Here is a 16,115-nt window from a genome sequence, read left to right on the forward strand (position 1 = left end):
TTAATTAAGATGAGTATATTTTTTTTAATAAATTAAAACACAGTATTAAAATATTTATAAATCTTGTTTCAAGTAAAAAATAAACGAAATCTATATTATGTAGTATAATCTTTAAACTTCGTTTGATTATAATGTAAAGATATGTTTACTCGATAGAAACTCGATATCTCTCGGCTAAATTGGAAAAGTGTGACACTATCTTAGAAGGAAAAAAATCTGCGCTTATGTTTTTAGATATTTCAAAAGTTTGCTTCAGAACTTTCGATCGTCACTAAACATCCTCAGGTTCTGTCATCCTTATACATCCGTCTAAGTAATAAGCCATCCGTTCTTAAATATTCCGTTTATGGCTTCTGGGCTCTCCTCACTATTCTTTACTAGGACTTGTGTTTTTAGTGCTTCTCGCCCGATCGACCGTGCTAACTCTACGTCCTTATCTCCTGCATAGTTTGTGAACTTTATCCTTTTCACGTTTAACAGATGGCCTGATATCTTCCATCGATTGCACGCAGCTGGAAAAATACGCCATCCTACCTCTTCGCAAAACAGCCCGGGCATTGTTCGACGTCCAAAACCCGTTTTTAAACCCGTCCAGTATCAACAAACCGCCTAAATAGATTTATCCGAACAAAATAACGTCCGTCCAAAATACCTACTATAATGACAATGTTGCAGAAAATATAGGCTCCGGCTAAGAACGAGACGGTGCTCCTGTATACAATAAAGAAAACTTGTCATGAGCTGTCGCCTTTCGTGACAATAGCTTATGCTTCGTAACGTGTTAAATATTAGTGGAATCACTAGATCGTATTAGAGAACTGTAAACAACAAGATTCTAAATTTGCCTCGGGACTTTTAAATTTCGATGTTAACTGTTATAGGACGGTCGTCAATTATGTAACGAGACACAACTTACTACAATCCCATAACAGTTGTGTTTCACTTGACCGAATTCTATTTGCGAAGCGTGAACGAATTCCAAGCACGTCTTTCGATGTCTTGTGGTAACAGCCACCGACTTCGGAATGCAAAAACAGTCTTCTGTCTCTTTTTTCCTTTCTTTTAACTTCAAATTCTTTCTTTCGGTTCGAATCATGCTTTTTTTTACGTTTCTGAAGTGCAAAAGTTTTGTACCGTACCTTTACCAAATAAAAAACAAGAAGCTTTTGTTCCATAAAAAATTACATTTTTGCCACCGACATTCAAATGCTCTTTGCGTTTTTTATTTTGTGATGGATGAATTTTAAAACGTTATGTAAGGTCTATAAACGCGCCAAGAATTTTAAAACCATAATAATATATTAAAAATTATTTATTTATTTACTCTTTCAGTGACAAAATACATCCGGATAGGTATCGGAGACAAGAACGACAACCCTCCTTACTTTGATCAAACGAGATACGAAGCCGAAGTTAATGAAGATGAAGATATTCAACATACTGTTATTACAGTAACGGCGAAGGACAAAGACGAATGTGAGTTAAAACAAAAAAGTTATTCTTTTAAGTCGAAGTAAACCTAGGATCAACCGTTGATTGAATTTGTAATTACAGTTTAATTTGTCGAGTGAGAGATTTATGACATTTCTAATGTCGTTCTACTATCGAAAAAAACCTATGTTTATTCTAGACGATTTGCATAGTATTTATATCTAGGGAAAAAGTTGAGAGACAAGAACAGAAAATGCACACAGCCATCCCAGTCGACACATTTGATACAGCTGTCAAAGTGTAATCACGCTTGAAAGATGGCGGTTTTTTCGAGGTTGAAGTGATAAGATAGTCCCATATCGGCATTCATAAAGGTTAGATCTGCGAGAAATCCCTAATGGTTCACTATGGGAGGAACTACATTCCTTAACATTTTTGCGGACTCTTTTTTTTTAATTCTAAATTTGTTCTCGTAAAGCATTTCCTCTGCCAGTTTTACTTAGCCTCTCTTACGAGGAATACTCCTAGTCTTTTCGTAGGTTTGGGAATGGATGTAAAAAGTAATAAACGTATCCCTATGTGGAATTTAAAGTCCTGGAAAGATAAGGTCTACTAGACATCTCCCCCTCTTTTAACTTTTATCTATCTAACCTCCATTGTGATGATCAATAAGAGGACCAGCCAGTAAGTGATTTCTCCAGTGGTGTATCCCCCTGCTGTTTTTAGGAGACTGGAAGATGTTATCTTTTATAGCTCTTTGGATCATGATTTGTATTGGTGTTTGTTATTGTATCATTTCTTCCCTCTTTCTTTTCTTCTTTTTTTCTAAATAGATAACTATAAATTATCTTGCCTCTTCCGTTCTTCTTGGGACTTAGATATCCTCTTGTTACTTTTATTATATCCATCTGGAATAGAAATGAGTGTAGTAGAAAGTGTAAAATCTAGTATACATATTATAGGTTGATGTTTACGACAACATTGATGTTCAGAATAAAAATTTTACACAGGTGTATATGCAAAAAGAGAAAATAGTTTAAAGTGTTGAATCAGTGACAAAATGTTAAAGGAAATACTGTTTATGTAATTGTTAGTTTTATGTGTTCGAAGACATTTCTACTGAAGAATTTTTTTTCTTGTTACAACTTTAAATATGCAGAAAATGAATTGGAGAATTGCCAACATTTCCTTTACTGATTTTAGATAAACGTTTTATTGTTATGAAGAAATTCCGGTGACAGAAATATTGAGCAAATTTATGATTTTTTATTTTTATTATTTTTTTGTCTAGATGATAGATTATATTTCAAAATAGATTGACAGGGAATATAAAACTATACATAATAATTTTTAAGTAGGGCCTAATAATATCAAAACATTATATACTTATATTGTATTGGATTTTAAGAATTCGATTAAACACTTGATTTATCATTACCTTTAACTTTCATCTATTATTGAAAAAAAATTTCCTCAAAAAAAATGTTTTTGAGGAAATTATAATAACTTATGTTATTAAATAGCTTATTAATTAAAAATTTTATAAGGACGACAAAAATTTTGATTTAAAAAATTTTAAATTATATTTTTTGAAACTAATTATAAATACTCACTTCTCGTAAGTTTTGACGCTCGAGGCGTTTAATTTATCAAAAATTTAACAAAAAAGTATTCAATATACATATATTTTGCAAAAAGTTGCTTATTTTTTTAATAAAAATTGAACAAAAAAACTTCGCGTTGGTACCATATTTTACACGTTTGACCTTTTTTACACAAAAAAAAAAAAAAAAAAAGAAAAGGAAGAAAAAGCAAAAGAAAAATAATTCGGAGAAGAGGTTTCGCATATATATTTTAATTAAAAGAAGGTCTAAGTTTTAAATTATGAATTTTTATTGTTTAGAAAAATTGAGACAATTTAATGCTTTTAAAATGTCAAAATTATCTAACAGAGTCATTAATCTTAAGAGCAAAGAGTAAATTATTGCAAATATAATAATTTGTATAATTGTTTTTTTGTTTTTTTTTTAAATAACATTTGAAATTAGAAACTTAATTCTTTTGAAATGAAACCAGAATGATGAATTTAGTTCGATAAGTTTAACGTAAAATATTTTCAGAAAATGCTCGAAACCATATTTATTGTATTGAATAAATTTTATAATATATTAGAATAATAATCCCTTTTTGTTATCACTAGGGAATCTATCATCGAAGCGATTCTATATAAAATTTATTGTTATAAAGTAACTATTATTATTCGTATTCATTCAAAATGGAGATTTTTATTGAACAAACTTCAACACGAAATTAGATCATTGTTGACGAATGCTCAACAATTTTCTGTTTTGTGTAAACTTCAAATGTTTTTGTGATGTGTTTGCCCCAAAAATGTAAAGAATTCACAAACTACTTTGTATATAAGATGTTATCAGAATAGAATTCAATACGCTTATTTATATGAAAATTTTATCCCTCGGAAAAAGTAGAGAATGTAAGGAATTTACCTTGAGTTTAATGCTTCCATCAAATATTTCATTACAAAGAATAAATTTTTATCTTTATTTATGACCAAATATAAACTAAAATTTTTATTAAAAATGAAAAATTTGTGATCATATTAAAGTGATTATAAAATTTTTAATGTTTAATAATACATATTGCTACATTAAATTGATAAATTGTCTTGTAAATTTTAAATGTTTAAAATATAATTGAAATCTATAAAATAATTAATGAATATGATTACCAGAAACCATAAAGTTTAGAATATTAAGATTTCATCAAAATTAATATGAAATCATTGTATATTTATTACTTACTAGTAATATTTCGTGTATTTATTATGTAAGTTTAAAATGCTTACTATGAGAAAAAGTTGGAATTATACTCATTTTTTACATCATCTGCTGTGATTTAGAAAGTCCTTTAATCTTGGGCAAACTTCATACAAAGGACAGATAAGGTACGTGAGGATAAATGAGACTGGGAAGGAGATGAAGATAGATGAGAGTGGCACCCTTCGCAAAACTTCTCATAAACATATATGTGCCTCTCAGCAAATCATTTAAAAACAGAGAGGAATAGAAAACTTTCAAAGAACGAAGAAATGTTGTGGTCCATATAGAAACTCATAAACTCTAACTTCTGATTCATCACCTTTTTAAAGGGGGAAATTGGATGAACCAAGCATTGGAAGTCGAGTAATAAATCATCATTATTTTTGTTGTTATTGCAAAGAAAAAGGATGTCCAGCTGCCATAATTTGTTTTCTGTCATCCGAAAGAAATACAAGGTGTCTGCTCCAGTAATTATTATTAGTAGCCAATTATCTTATATTAATTAAAACAGTACTTTTCATTATTCATAGATTGTTCTTGCATGTTAAAATTCTCAAGTTGACCCAACTTAAAAATTTATGTTTATCATTGTAATAAACATAGAACTTGATTTACTATGCTGAGAAAACTTGCATATTTACATTCGCGTTTTAATGTTGTTTATCCAGTGATTATACACCTTTATTAAAATATAAACTTTGATGTAAATTTTTAAAAATAGGTAATTTAAAATATGCCAGTTTAAGTAATAAAGAGAAGAAAAATTATAATTCATCAAAATGAAGTATTCAAGTTTAAGAATTGATATTGAAATACTACAGATAGATATTTGTTAAAGATATGTTGAAGACTGAATGTTATTGGAAATATCAAATACAGGACAATCAATGGGAACAAGTTGTTTTCAGTGACGCAAAGAGGTTTAACTTAATAAATGGCCCCAGAGGTAAAGCATATTACTGGCACTGTTTGAAATAAAAAGAAAAGTGCTTCCGAAAAGAAAGCAAGAAAGAAATTCCGTTATATTCGGGCATCATTTGGATTTAATGGAAAAACAGAAGTTTATCTGTGGATCATCATTTATCTTCAAAATATATGAAGATATTAAATCGATAGCCCACTCATTGACATTTGTTTACGCAATTAGTATTATTTTCTAGATTTTAACTACATCTATCTCAGATTGCCAATATATATATAAGTTTTACGTGACTTAGAAAAGCTTCATCAAGGAAAAGAGATGATTGTTTTTAATGTCAACTAATTTACAGTTTATGAGAATAATTAGACCTCATGCGGGAAAATGCTGTGGTAAGTCAAAATAGTATGAAGAAATATCAATTTCAATTTAGTGAAATAACTAAACGCTGGAAGCAAAGAAAGTAGATAAGAAGGGTTTTTTTAAAAAAAAAAAAGAAAAAAGAAACTCTAAGAATAATATTATTTTTTAACTTGTTTTCCAATTGGCTGTTCCTAACAAAATTTTATACGTAGTGTGTTGTCACAAAATTCTTTTTTAGTGTATTCTATCACATTTACAGTTAATTATACATTGCTTTATGTTTTTATAAAAAGATAGCGTGTATATTATTACAGCAATATTAATTTAATATCTAATTTATAATGAAGTATTTTATTATAATATATGATTGTGTAATTAAAAGAAACATTTGTATTTAGATTATTCATTTCGTGAGAATTTAATCACACTATGCTATATAGTATGGGAAGGTATATTTTAAATCATGTAAGTTAAAATTTGCGAACACTTAGTTTAATACGGCCTACCGGATTAGCTAATGAAGTCCGGATCGTGCGTAAGGTATAATAAATATTTTCAGCAGTTTAACCAAGCACTCTACCGGGAAGTAAACAATTGAATCCTATAAATCATCTCGATCATGCTATTATGGAAATTAAGCAAACTGTATCATACAAATACTTAAAATTGATACCCTTNTACCGGGAAGTAAACAATTGAATCCTATAAATCATCTCGATCATGCTATTATGGAAATTAAGCAAAATGTATCATACAAATACTTAAAATTGATACCCTTTTAAACAGAAAACGGCCCTGTTAGTAGACTTAAATACTATTAAAGTTTTAATGTTGTTTAATAATCATCACTATTAATGAATCAATTCAATTTCATTATAATTACAATATAATCATTGTTAGTTATTGATTTACGTATTTACAAAGAATTAAATATTTTACGAAAACTTTCGTTAGAAAATGAATTGATGAAATTTAAGATAAAAGAAATTCAAAAAGAATTTTCGAAAATCGTTTAAAAATAAGTTCTATTTTAACATATGTTAAATAATTTATTTATCGTGTTGTATGTGTAGAATTTTTGTCGTGTACATGACGAAAATTCTAAAAGTTTGAAATTCTGAAAGTTTTCTTATTTAATTGTTAAAATTAGGCAATGGACGTTTATTCATTTTTTTTTTGGTGAAATATGAATTTATAACAAGTTCCATATTTTATGAAGTAACCGTCTTTCTTTCCTTAGGCATTAATAACTTTCATATTTACGTTTCTCCGTACGTATTGATTGCCTAAGGTGTATCCCAATTGGTTTTATCTTTCTTTCCTATAAATGCACTTACTAAATATTATAATACAAATATAACATATATATATATGTAATTATTTCCTGTAAGACAGGATATTTGAAAAAATTAATTATCTTTTCATGTTTCACAGCTTCTTAACAGAAAAATAAATAAAAATAAGAAAACCAAAATTTTTTTTTCTTATTTGAAAATCTTACTTATACTGTAGTTCAAAGAAATTATGATATAAAATTATATCAATTTATCTATAGCATAGTATTAATTTTTTATAAAGAATACTTAAGTTATTAATTAAAAGATTTTAACATAAAATTATATTTAATTAAATCGTAAAAAGTTTATATATAGTATATTACAATTATTTTTATAAGTTTATAAATTTGGATTTTTCTAGGTAATGCATTCTGTTTTTTAAAGTAAAGCATTAACTGTTTTATTCAAAAACTGTAACACAAATAAAAATTTACTATAAAACAAAAGGCAAAGATATAAATCTTTCCAAACTTTAATTTTTTATGTTTTTAGTAATATTTTTTATAATAAAAATTGTTTTTAGATTTTAGGGATATTTTTAAAGACAAATTCGAAATTTATTTGACATATTCAATTATTTCAATTTTTGTAAATTTAGTTATGGAATATAAAAGTTCTTTCACATTTAAATAAACTATAAACAAAGTACAATATTGCTCTTAACTTTGATTTTGTTTTTATTGATTCATTCTTTGGATTTAATTTTATCATTATTGAATTGTTTTGATTTTTACATAAATTTCATATACTATAAATTTAATTTTTAAGAAATTTTAAAATCATTCTTCGTATTTGATTATTTTTAAAGTATTTATTTCTCTCATTAAGCTTGATTATAGGAAATTAATTTATTAACATATTAAGTATATAATTTCTATAACATTAAAAGAAAATTCTTTAGAATAATTCATATTGTTTGACAACAAAAATTATGATTAAATATTTAGTTTAAAAATAATTTTAAAACAATTTCATTATTTATTTATTATGCAATATTTAATTTTTTTTTGTTTATTATATCCATCAAATAATGGAATCTATAAAAATTGAACTTGAAATCCAAAAATAGAGCTATATATCTGATAGTTTTAAAGCTAATAAAATTTAATAATTCAGGCAGTATAAATGTATATAGTTGATGGAATAAAGTAAGTTTTACTCAATAATTTATTTTTCAATTTTATAGAAAAGGTATTAATTTCAGAAATTGAACAGAAATGTTATTAAAAAATAGAATAAAATATAAAATTCCAAATTTTTAATGTTATGAGTTTATCTGATAAAGAAGTACTTCTGGTTTTATTTACTTCAGTTCATTATTTATTCTGAAATATTTTTTGAGTTTAATTTATTAAAAATTTAATTACAATTGTCTTTATATAATTCTTATTATGGTATTTAGTTAATGCATACTTCAATAAAAATGATTTCATTAGGATTTATGTTTAAAGTTTGGTTAAATAAAATTTTGAACTTTTATAAGTAGTTAAATTTCAATATTCATTAATCACATTTTTAATTAACTATATATTTAACTAAATTTTTATCCTCTTTCATCAAAAATCTTAATATATAAATTTTTAATTAACAAATAATATAAAAATTTACTTTTATTAATGATTGAAGAATATTTTGTTCTTTACAATGACTAGATTTATTTGACTAATATCAAAACCATTGTCAAGCTTAAGGCAAAATGCTTTCTAGAAATAAATTTAATACAATTTCAATTTACGATTGAAGAGAATATTCTCCTCTAGGTCAGTTGATTATTGCTAAGATTACTAAGATATCTTGTATTTTGCCTGAAGTATCTAATCACCTTTGGATAATCTGCAATCTATCATTTTTATATCACAAATAAAATACAGGCTTGTGTAAAATTAAATTTATGCATTATTCACACAAAAATAGAAGAAAATACATTAAAAAATGAATTTTATTTTACTCATCTAAATAGCTAAAATTTTGTCAAAATATTTTTGATTACTGACATTTATATTGTTTTTAATGACCATAAAATTCATCATTTAGCTTATTCAAATTTTAAATTTTTATAATTTTACTTTTTTATAATTAAAGAATTTTAAAAAAATTTTAATAAATAAGTTTTTCATTGTTGGTTACAAGCATGTATTATGAAATAACTACTTAGAATATCAGCTTATTTGCAGTATTTTTTGTAACCAAATTATTTTTTGTATACTTATTATGTAAGATTTTCATCTTTGCTTCAAGTAAAATTAAATAAATAGTAGGTTTTTTAATAACTTTTCAAAAGATTATATTCTAATAAAAATTTTCAAAAATTTTTGACTATTTTTCTAAATAACAGTTTTTAGAAAATTAATACAGGTATACCTTGACTTATGTCATTTCAAGTTATGTCGTTCCTGACGTAACTTGAAACGATTATATGTCGTTTGTTAAAAAAGTATATGGAAAAATAAAAATCAACTTTAAGTCATTTTATTCGACTTTATGTCTGTCCTCCACAAGTATTGAAGTCGTAATATCACTAGAAAGTGTTTAAAGCACATAAAATCGTATTAAAATATATACATTTACAAGTATGTACTGTATTTACAGTACATGTATTTGTAAATTTAGATTACTTTTTTCTGTACTATATTAAAAACTAAAATTTATTTTTTTTGTAAGCTTAAAATAGATCCTTATTAACCATATATTATTAAAAATGCATTAATAAATAAAATACAGAACTGGGAATGGTAATTTATGGTGTAGCCTAGTGACAAGTAGATTTGGAGACAAGTAAATTCGACTTACGTCGCCTCTCCTGGAACCAATTACTGATGTAAGGCGAGGTATACCTGTATATAAAATGTAATTAATTCACTGGATTGTAATAGTTTTGAAATATGATAAAAGTTTTAAAATTTACCATGTGTTTGTTTTTAAGTTTTTTAATTTTTTCCTGTTAAATTATAATTTTATTATTACAATTTGTTAAAATTTATTATTATTTAATTATATTAAGGAGAATTTAATGACTGAAATGAGTTGGCAACAGAACTGTTGTGGGATTTAATAATTTTGCTATATATTGTGATACAACCATCTGTTATAATTTAATTACTATAATATATCACAAAAGATGTGTTTTAAGTTTTATTTTTCAAAAATATCAATTGTAATAATATCAGGTTTAAAATACATTTGCTTTGTTACATAATAATTACATTTTTTATTATATACATTTTATTATTCATTAAAGTTAAGATGTTTATTGTTTTTAGTTTTATATTGTAATAGTGTTTTTGAAACTTTTTAGAAAATTTAACAGAAAGAAAAATATTTAATTAAAATAACAATTAGAACGTAAATTAAATTACTTTTTCAAACCAGAACGTCAATTATATTAATTAATGAAATTTATTCTGATCAAATAATAATTTTTGATATTACTTATTGTAGAAAAATATACAAGATTTTAAAATGGAATGGTTTTTAATGAATATAAAAATTTAATTTAGTAATGAATTTTAACATGGCAAATAAGATATAAAGGATTAAATTTTAAAATACAAGTAAAACAAGTGATGCAATATTAAATTTATAATAAAAACCAATTTATTATATTGAAATTATAAAAAAACTGTATTTCACATAACAAACAATTAAATACTTAATAATAATTTTTTATTGTTTTAGTCTTTCATTGCTATGATAGAAAATATTTCAATTATTTATTGATTTTATTTTATTATGAACTGATTTTTCAAATATATCTAATTTTCAAATTTGTGAGATATTGTAAGCTGTTTTTGTGTATTTTATAATTATGTCAGCTTTAATTGATGCTCTTTATTTATTTTTGACATGATTAATTTTAACTAGTTTGTTTATTATTTTGAGTTCTCTTTATTTCCATTAATAATAATTTTTTTATATCAAATTGGTATTTGTATATATTTTTTTAACATGAAAAATATACAATGAAATTAGATAGATTTAAAGTCCTAGGTAAATAATTTAAAAATCTGATTTTTATAGAATAAATTAATATCAAGTTTAACATAATTTTTAAAATTATATTTTGTGAGTACTGTATAATTACAATAATGATTTAAAGATGTTTTTTCTTCATAATTGTATAGCATATATTGTACAGTTGTATATAATCTCCTTGAGTTATGATGATGTTATGTTCCAAAAACACATTACAAGTTGAAAATAAAACTAAATAAATAAAAAATAGTCTATACAGTACATAACATTACATATTGTACAATACATAGTGTGAGTTTGGCTACTGTTGATTTTGATAGCGCAAACTCACAAGCCATTGTCATAATTGCAATGTTTAGATATCTTAAGTTTCTCATTGAGAATAATAGCTTTCCTCTTCTTATCAGTAACAGGAGACACAGCAAGGTATTTTGAAGACATAATGGGTAAACTGTAAAACATAAGAAGATGTAAGATGGTGTATAGAAAAAGAAGTCTCAAGAAAGATCATTAATGCATTAGTAGAACAACTTGAATTCAAATTCTAACCATTTTCCTATTCTTCAGCATCACTTGCATTGGCTGTTGTATGTGTGAAATATCTATGTCAAGCAGCATCTGTACTGTAAAATAATACACAAATTATTTCTGATTATTTTTAGAAAGCTGTGAAAACATCAAGTTATTTGAAATTAATTTTTTCTTACTAAAATACTTGTATAGACTCATATATAAGGGTTATATCTTTGTATTTAAACTATTCAGATTACAAATGAACCCATCTTTGTTGATTTATAAGTGTACGTTGAACATAAATGAGTCCTTGTAAGTTGAACATAATAGTCACAAATATATGATTTTTATGTTCAACTTACAGTAAAAATGGATCCATTGCTAATCTAAATAGTTAAAATACAAAGATAAAACCTTTAAATATGAATATATACAAGTATTTACGGTAGATGTTGGAAATAATATTTACTCATTTCAATGCAGTTATTACTACATTTCTTCATATTCCTAGTAATTTTCTGTAGCATTATTTTCTTGTCTATTTTTTTTTTTTATTTCAATGATTACATTAACTTCAGCTTTTCTAGGATAAGTGGCTTGCTTCTGTAGACAATGTCTTTTAAGTAGTTCCACAAATAGAAGTCTACACTCATAAGATTAGATCATGTTGACTTCTTAATCCTTCAGAAAATATTCTTTCATCAAAAAATTTCTGCAGCATTTTCATAGTAGAGCTAGCAGAGTAACAAATTATACTATCCTGCTAGAACCAGCAATCATGCTCATCCTCTTGTAGCAAGGAAATGAACTGTGGATGATTTTTTTGTAAACTTCAGCATATAGAGTGGTTTCAATAAACATGGGTCCAATGGGCTTTTAATTGTCTATGTTTGTAGTTCCAATTATTGATATAGCCACTAAGATGGAACTGTGCCTAGTCTGTAAAAAAACAGCTAGATCTAAATTGCTAATGATTCCTCAAATCAAGTTCTTAAATTATTGACATTATTTAACTTTTTTGCATAGTCAGCAGGTGTTACTTTCTGGAAATCTGAATTCAATATGGGTATTATTTCAGCATTTTCCTCATAGTAGTAGGGCCTACATGTTAAACCTACAAAAATATTCTTTTGCTGGCTTAATTTCCTGAAAAACTTGTGAAAAAGATGATCTCATTGTTACTGCTGAATATCCTTATTACATCTGCTGATAAAACTGACCTCAGTCTGACAATTCTTATTGTCTCACAAAACTTCAATTTCTCAATTGCATTTTTCACTGCTACTTCCTTTTCAAATTTTTGAGTACAGTTTTGTTGACACAAAACATACAAATTTTCTAGACATATTGTTCCACAAAAGACACATGTTCTTGAACTGTTAACCATAGTGTTAATACATAGTGAACAAAAGCCACAGTTTCTCTCACTCTACCTACAGATTTGCCAATCCTTTTGAAAAAAAGAACTGGAAGAAGGATTGTGGATAAAACAGTGATCCACTTTTAAGTTGAACAGCTAGTGTTAGTGATGGCCAGGTAGCCAAAGCAGTTAAGATATGTCTACTGCGCTGGGAGAATTGGGATTGAATCCAAACCAGCAACCATAGGAATTATTTTTGTTGTAGTCTCTCTCAGATATGCATACTTAATCCTTCACCACTTGGCTGTATATTGTTCATCTGGCCAAACCCATGATGGATGTGATCAGGACCTTTTAGAGCAATATTAATTAATGTAAAAGTAGGACAGAAAGTATGAAAACTTGAAAACCAAGGTCACAGAAATTTCTACATTTAATATTAAGTAATTGTTTTTATTTATTTAGTCACATATTTGTAAATAAAGATAAATAAATAAAATAATAAATATATAAGAAAATAATTATTATTTCATTAATGTAATTTAAGAAAAAAAAATCAAGATGATATTGTCTAAATTAGTCTTAATGCCTGATTAAATATGAATTATCAATTGTATATCTTGGTGTTCATGAAATATAGCTCTTCAGTCTGTTATTTCTAAAGATTTGAAATAGGTAAATTATGAATAAAATTTTTTAGTTCTTTACATATGATATAATGTTTTCTTTTAAGCATTTTAACACATTTTCTCTCTCGAACTTAAGTAAAGCCTTATGTTTAGACTATGTGTATTTTTATATCTTTTATTTTCTATTGAATAATATTGAATAATTATAGTGTATATCTATTATAAGAGTAATAATTATCATAATTAAACTTTTTAAAATTCATTAATTTTACTATATGTAATTTCACTTAGAATAATACAAGTTATTTTATTTATTCTGGAGATTAAATAATTAATATGAAAGACATTATTTTCAAGTATATATTTATTGTTATTTTATTGAAATTAATGATAAAAAATGTTTGTGTAATTGGAATTATTTTTTTTTTTTTATTTACAATGATTTTAATAATTCTTGTTTGTTTAGCTTTTGCTAAAATAGAACTAAGTTAATTATGTAACAAAATACAGAAACTGGAAGGAATGTCAGAAAATAAACTTGCACCTTAGACATTAATGCCCACAAAATGTTCAATGAAATAAAATCGTTTTCAACCTAATTTCATAGATTTTCATCAATTGAGCATTCCAAAACAGAACATATTTGAATAGAAAGAATATTCAGTAAAATAAAACACATTTGAATAAAATAATGTAGAAGTTTGCCATTAAATGACACTAATTAAAGCTCATACACAGACCTCCGTGTGGTAGGCTGAGTCTGCATCCCTGTAATTAATACAGGTGTAAGCCAATAGAACTTTCACCTGAATTAATTACACAGACTTACTGTCTACTATGTGGAGGTCTCTGTATGAGCTCTAACTTGACTCATTTAATGTGGGCACTTCTACATTTGTGGTATATTTACTTATTTATTTGCATTACTCAATGTCTAATCTAATAAACTCTAGTGCCAAAAAACAATAACTAAGAAACAAAATATTAATGATTTCATTAAAAAAGTTGAATTAAAAAATTTATGTTAATAAGTAATTTTCTTTTCTTGCAAGTTTGAATTCAATATTAATGTAATCTCACAAGTCAGTTTATGATTTCAATATTAATTACCAAATATATTGTACTGTACTTAGAATTATGGAGTGATATTGTAATGATTATTTCATGTATGATGTATTTATTTTAGTAACTTATTTTAGTAACTTTAGTAACAATTATTATTCATAAATCACACTTTAATTAATAACAATCAGAAATATTATATTCATTTTAATTAATATTAAACTGTTAGCATGTATTTATTTTAATACTAATGAGTTCCCTGTTTAAATAGATATAACATACTATGAATGTTACTATAAACTTTAAATGTTATTAAACTTTAAACTATTAACAATGTTTGATATTCTCTTGAATTACTTTTCAGTTATTCATTCTATCACAACTTTGCATATTCCATAATGTATAGTTTCCACAGCAAATAATTATAATCCATATGTATTTTGCTTAAACATTAAATTTTATGAAGTAAAAACAGATAATGAATTTTTTAATAGTATTCTCCGTTGTGTATAAAATGTGTTTTAGCATTTCTTCAACACAATTTAATTTAATTATCCATTAGAAACTATTAGAAATGAAGAAACTGTGATGAAATAAGAATAAATGCTTATTTTGAATTATTAATTTATTTAACTTTGGTTATTTGATAAAAGAACAACGTGAATTACTCTCATTTCTACAATATTGTCCATTTTTAAGTGAATTGAAGTGTTAGACAAATATTTCTGATTAGTTTAGATAATTTACCACCTTTTATATAAAAAAGTTGCTCTTTTAATTTTATAAAAAAAAATCTTGAATATTATTAGAAAGAAACAATTTGTTTTATTTTACGTTTCAGTTATATCTGTAGCTTTGATCTAAAGTCTTGTAAATCTATTCAGAATTGCCATATTCATTTTAGTACAGAAATTTAAACTTATTTTATTACAATGCAAAGAGATAGTTCATCTATATATGTATATCAAATTAAATATAAAATACAGCCTACTATAAAAATAAGACAGATAAGTAAATGTTAAAATTTACTTTTAAAGTATTTTGTCTTAGATAAACAACTGAGTATTATTTAATGAACATCAAAGGATTAAGTTCAGAATTTTACAGAGTGACTTAAATCTAGATGTCATTTCTGTACTCAGCTCTAAAATTTGCACGAAAATAAAGGATCAAAACCATTATAATTCAAAGTTGTATGTAGAAATAATATCTAGATGTAAGTTAACCATGTAAATTCTAAACTTAATGCTTTGGTTTTTATTTAATAACAATCAGTTGTTTATCTAAAGCAAAAATAGGCAGAAAGGTATTTTAATAGTTAATTATTTAAAATTTTATATAATTCTCATCAATTAAAATGTTAGATAATCCTGAAAATTTGAAAATTATAGTTTTTATTGCTTCAGAAACAGTAGATAGAAATATGTATATATACCAGCGCTGTCCAACTTATCATAGTCCGCGGGCCATATTTTCTTCACCAAACATTTCGGGGGCCAAGAAGGTCTATAAACCACACGACATTTGCATAGTGCTACGGTTCAGTAAGCACTAATTGGTCAGCGAGTCCGATGTTGACGCTATAAAAAGGCGACAGTTCGACACACCGGATATACGTCACTCTCGTCTAAGTTCGACTTGGGAATTTTTTTGTTCAATAATAAATGTGAATTCTTCTTCCTGGAAAAA

The 16,115-nt window shown here is 25.5% G+C and overlaps 1 protein-coding gene and 1 long non-coding RNA gene across 2 annotated transcripts in view; one reads left to right on the forward strand and one right to left on the reverse strand.

The window, feature by feature from the left end:
• LOC111621850 (neural-cadherin-like) overlaps positions 1-16,115 on the forward strand; it is a 330,033-nt gene that overhangs the window by 271,496 nt on the left and 42,422 nt on the right. Inside the window, exon 15 of the mRNA XM_023364110.1 lies at positions 1,333-1,476. Within this exon, the coding sequence (XP_023219878.1) occupies positions 1,333-1,476 (144 nt within the window). The remainder of the gene's footprint in view (positions 1-1,332; positions 1,477-16,115) is intronic.
• Positions 10,743-15,918, reverse strand: LOC111621852. The gene is made up of 3 exons (XR_002756142.1): positions 15,862-15,918; positions 11,412-11,485; positions 10,743-11,313 (listed from the first exon to the last, which is right to left on the reverse strand). It is a non-coding gene; the product is annotated as an uncharacterized LOC111621852 (long non-coding RNA).

Source organism: Centruroides sculpturatus, unplaced genomic scaffold, assembly GCF_000671375.1.
Source record: "Centruroides sculpturatus isolate CEXI.00-Female unplaced genomic scaffold, Cexi_2.0 scaffold327, whole genome shotgun sequence".
Classification (NCBI taxonomy): Eukaryota; Metazoa; Arthropoda; class Arachnida; order Scorpiones; family Buthidae; genus Centruroides; species Centruroides sculpturatus.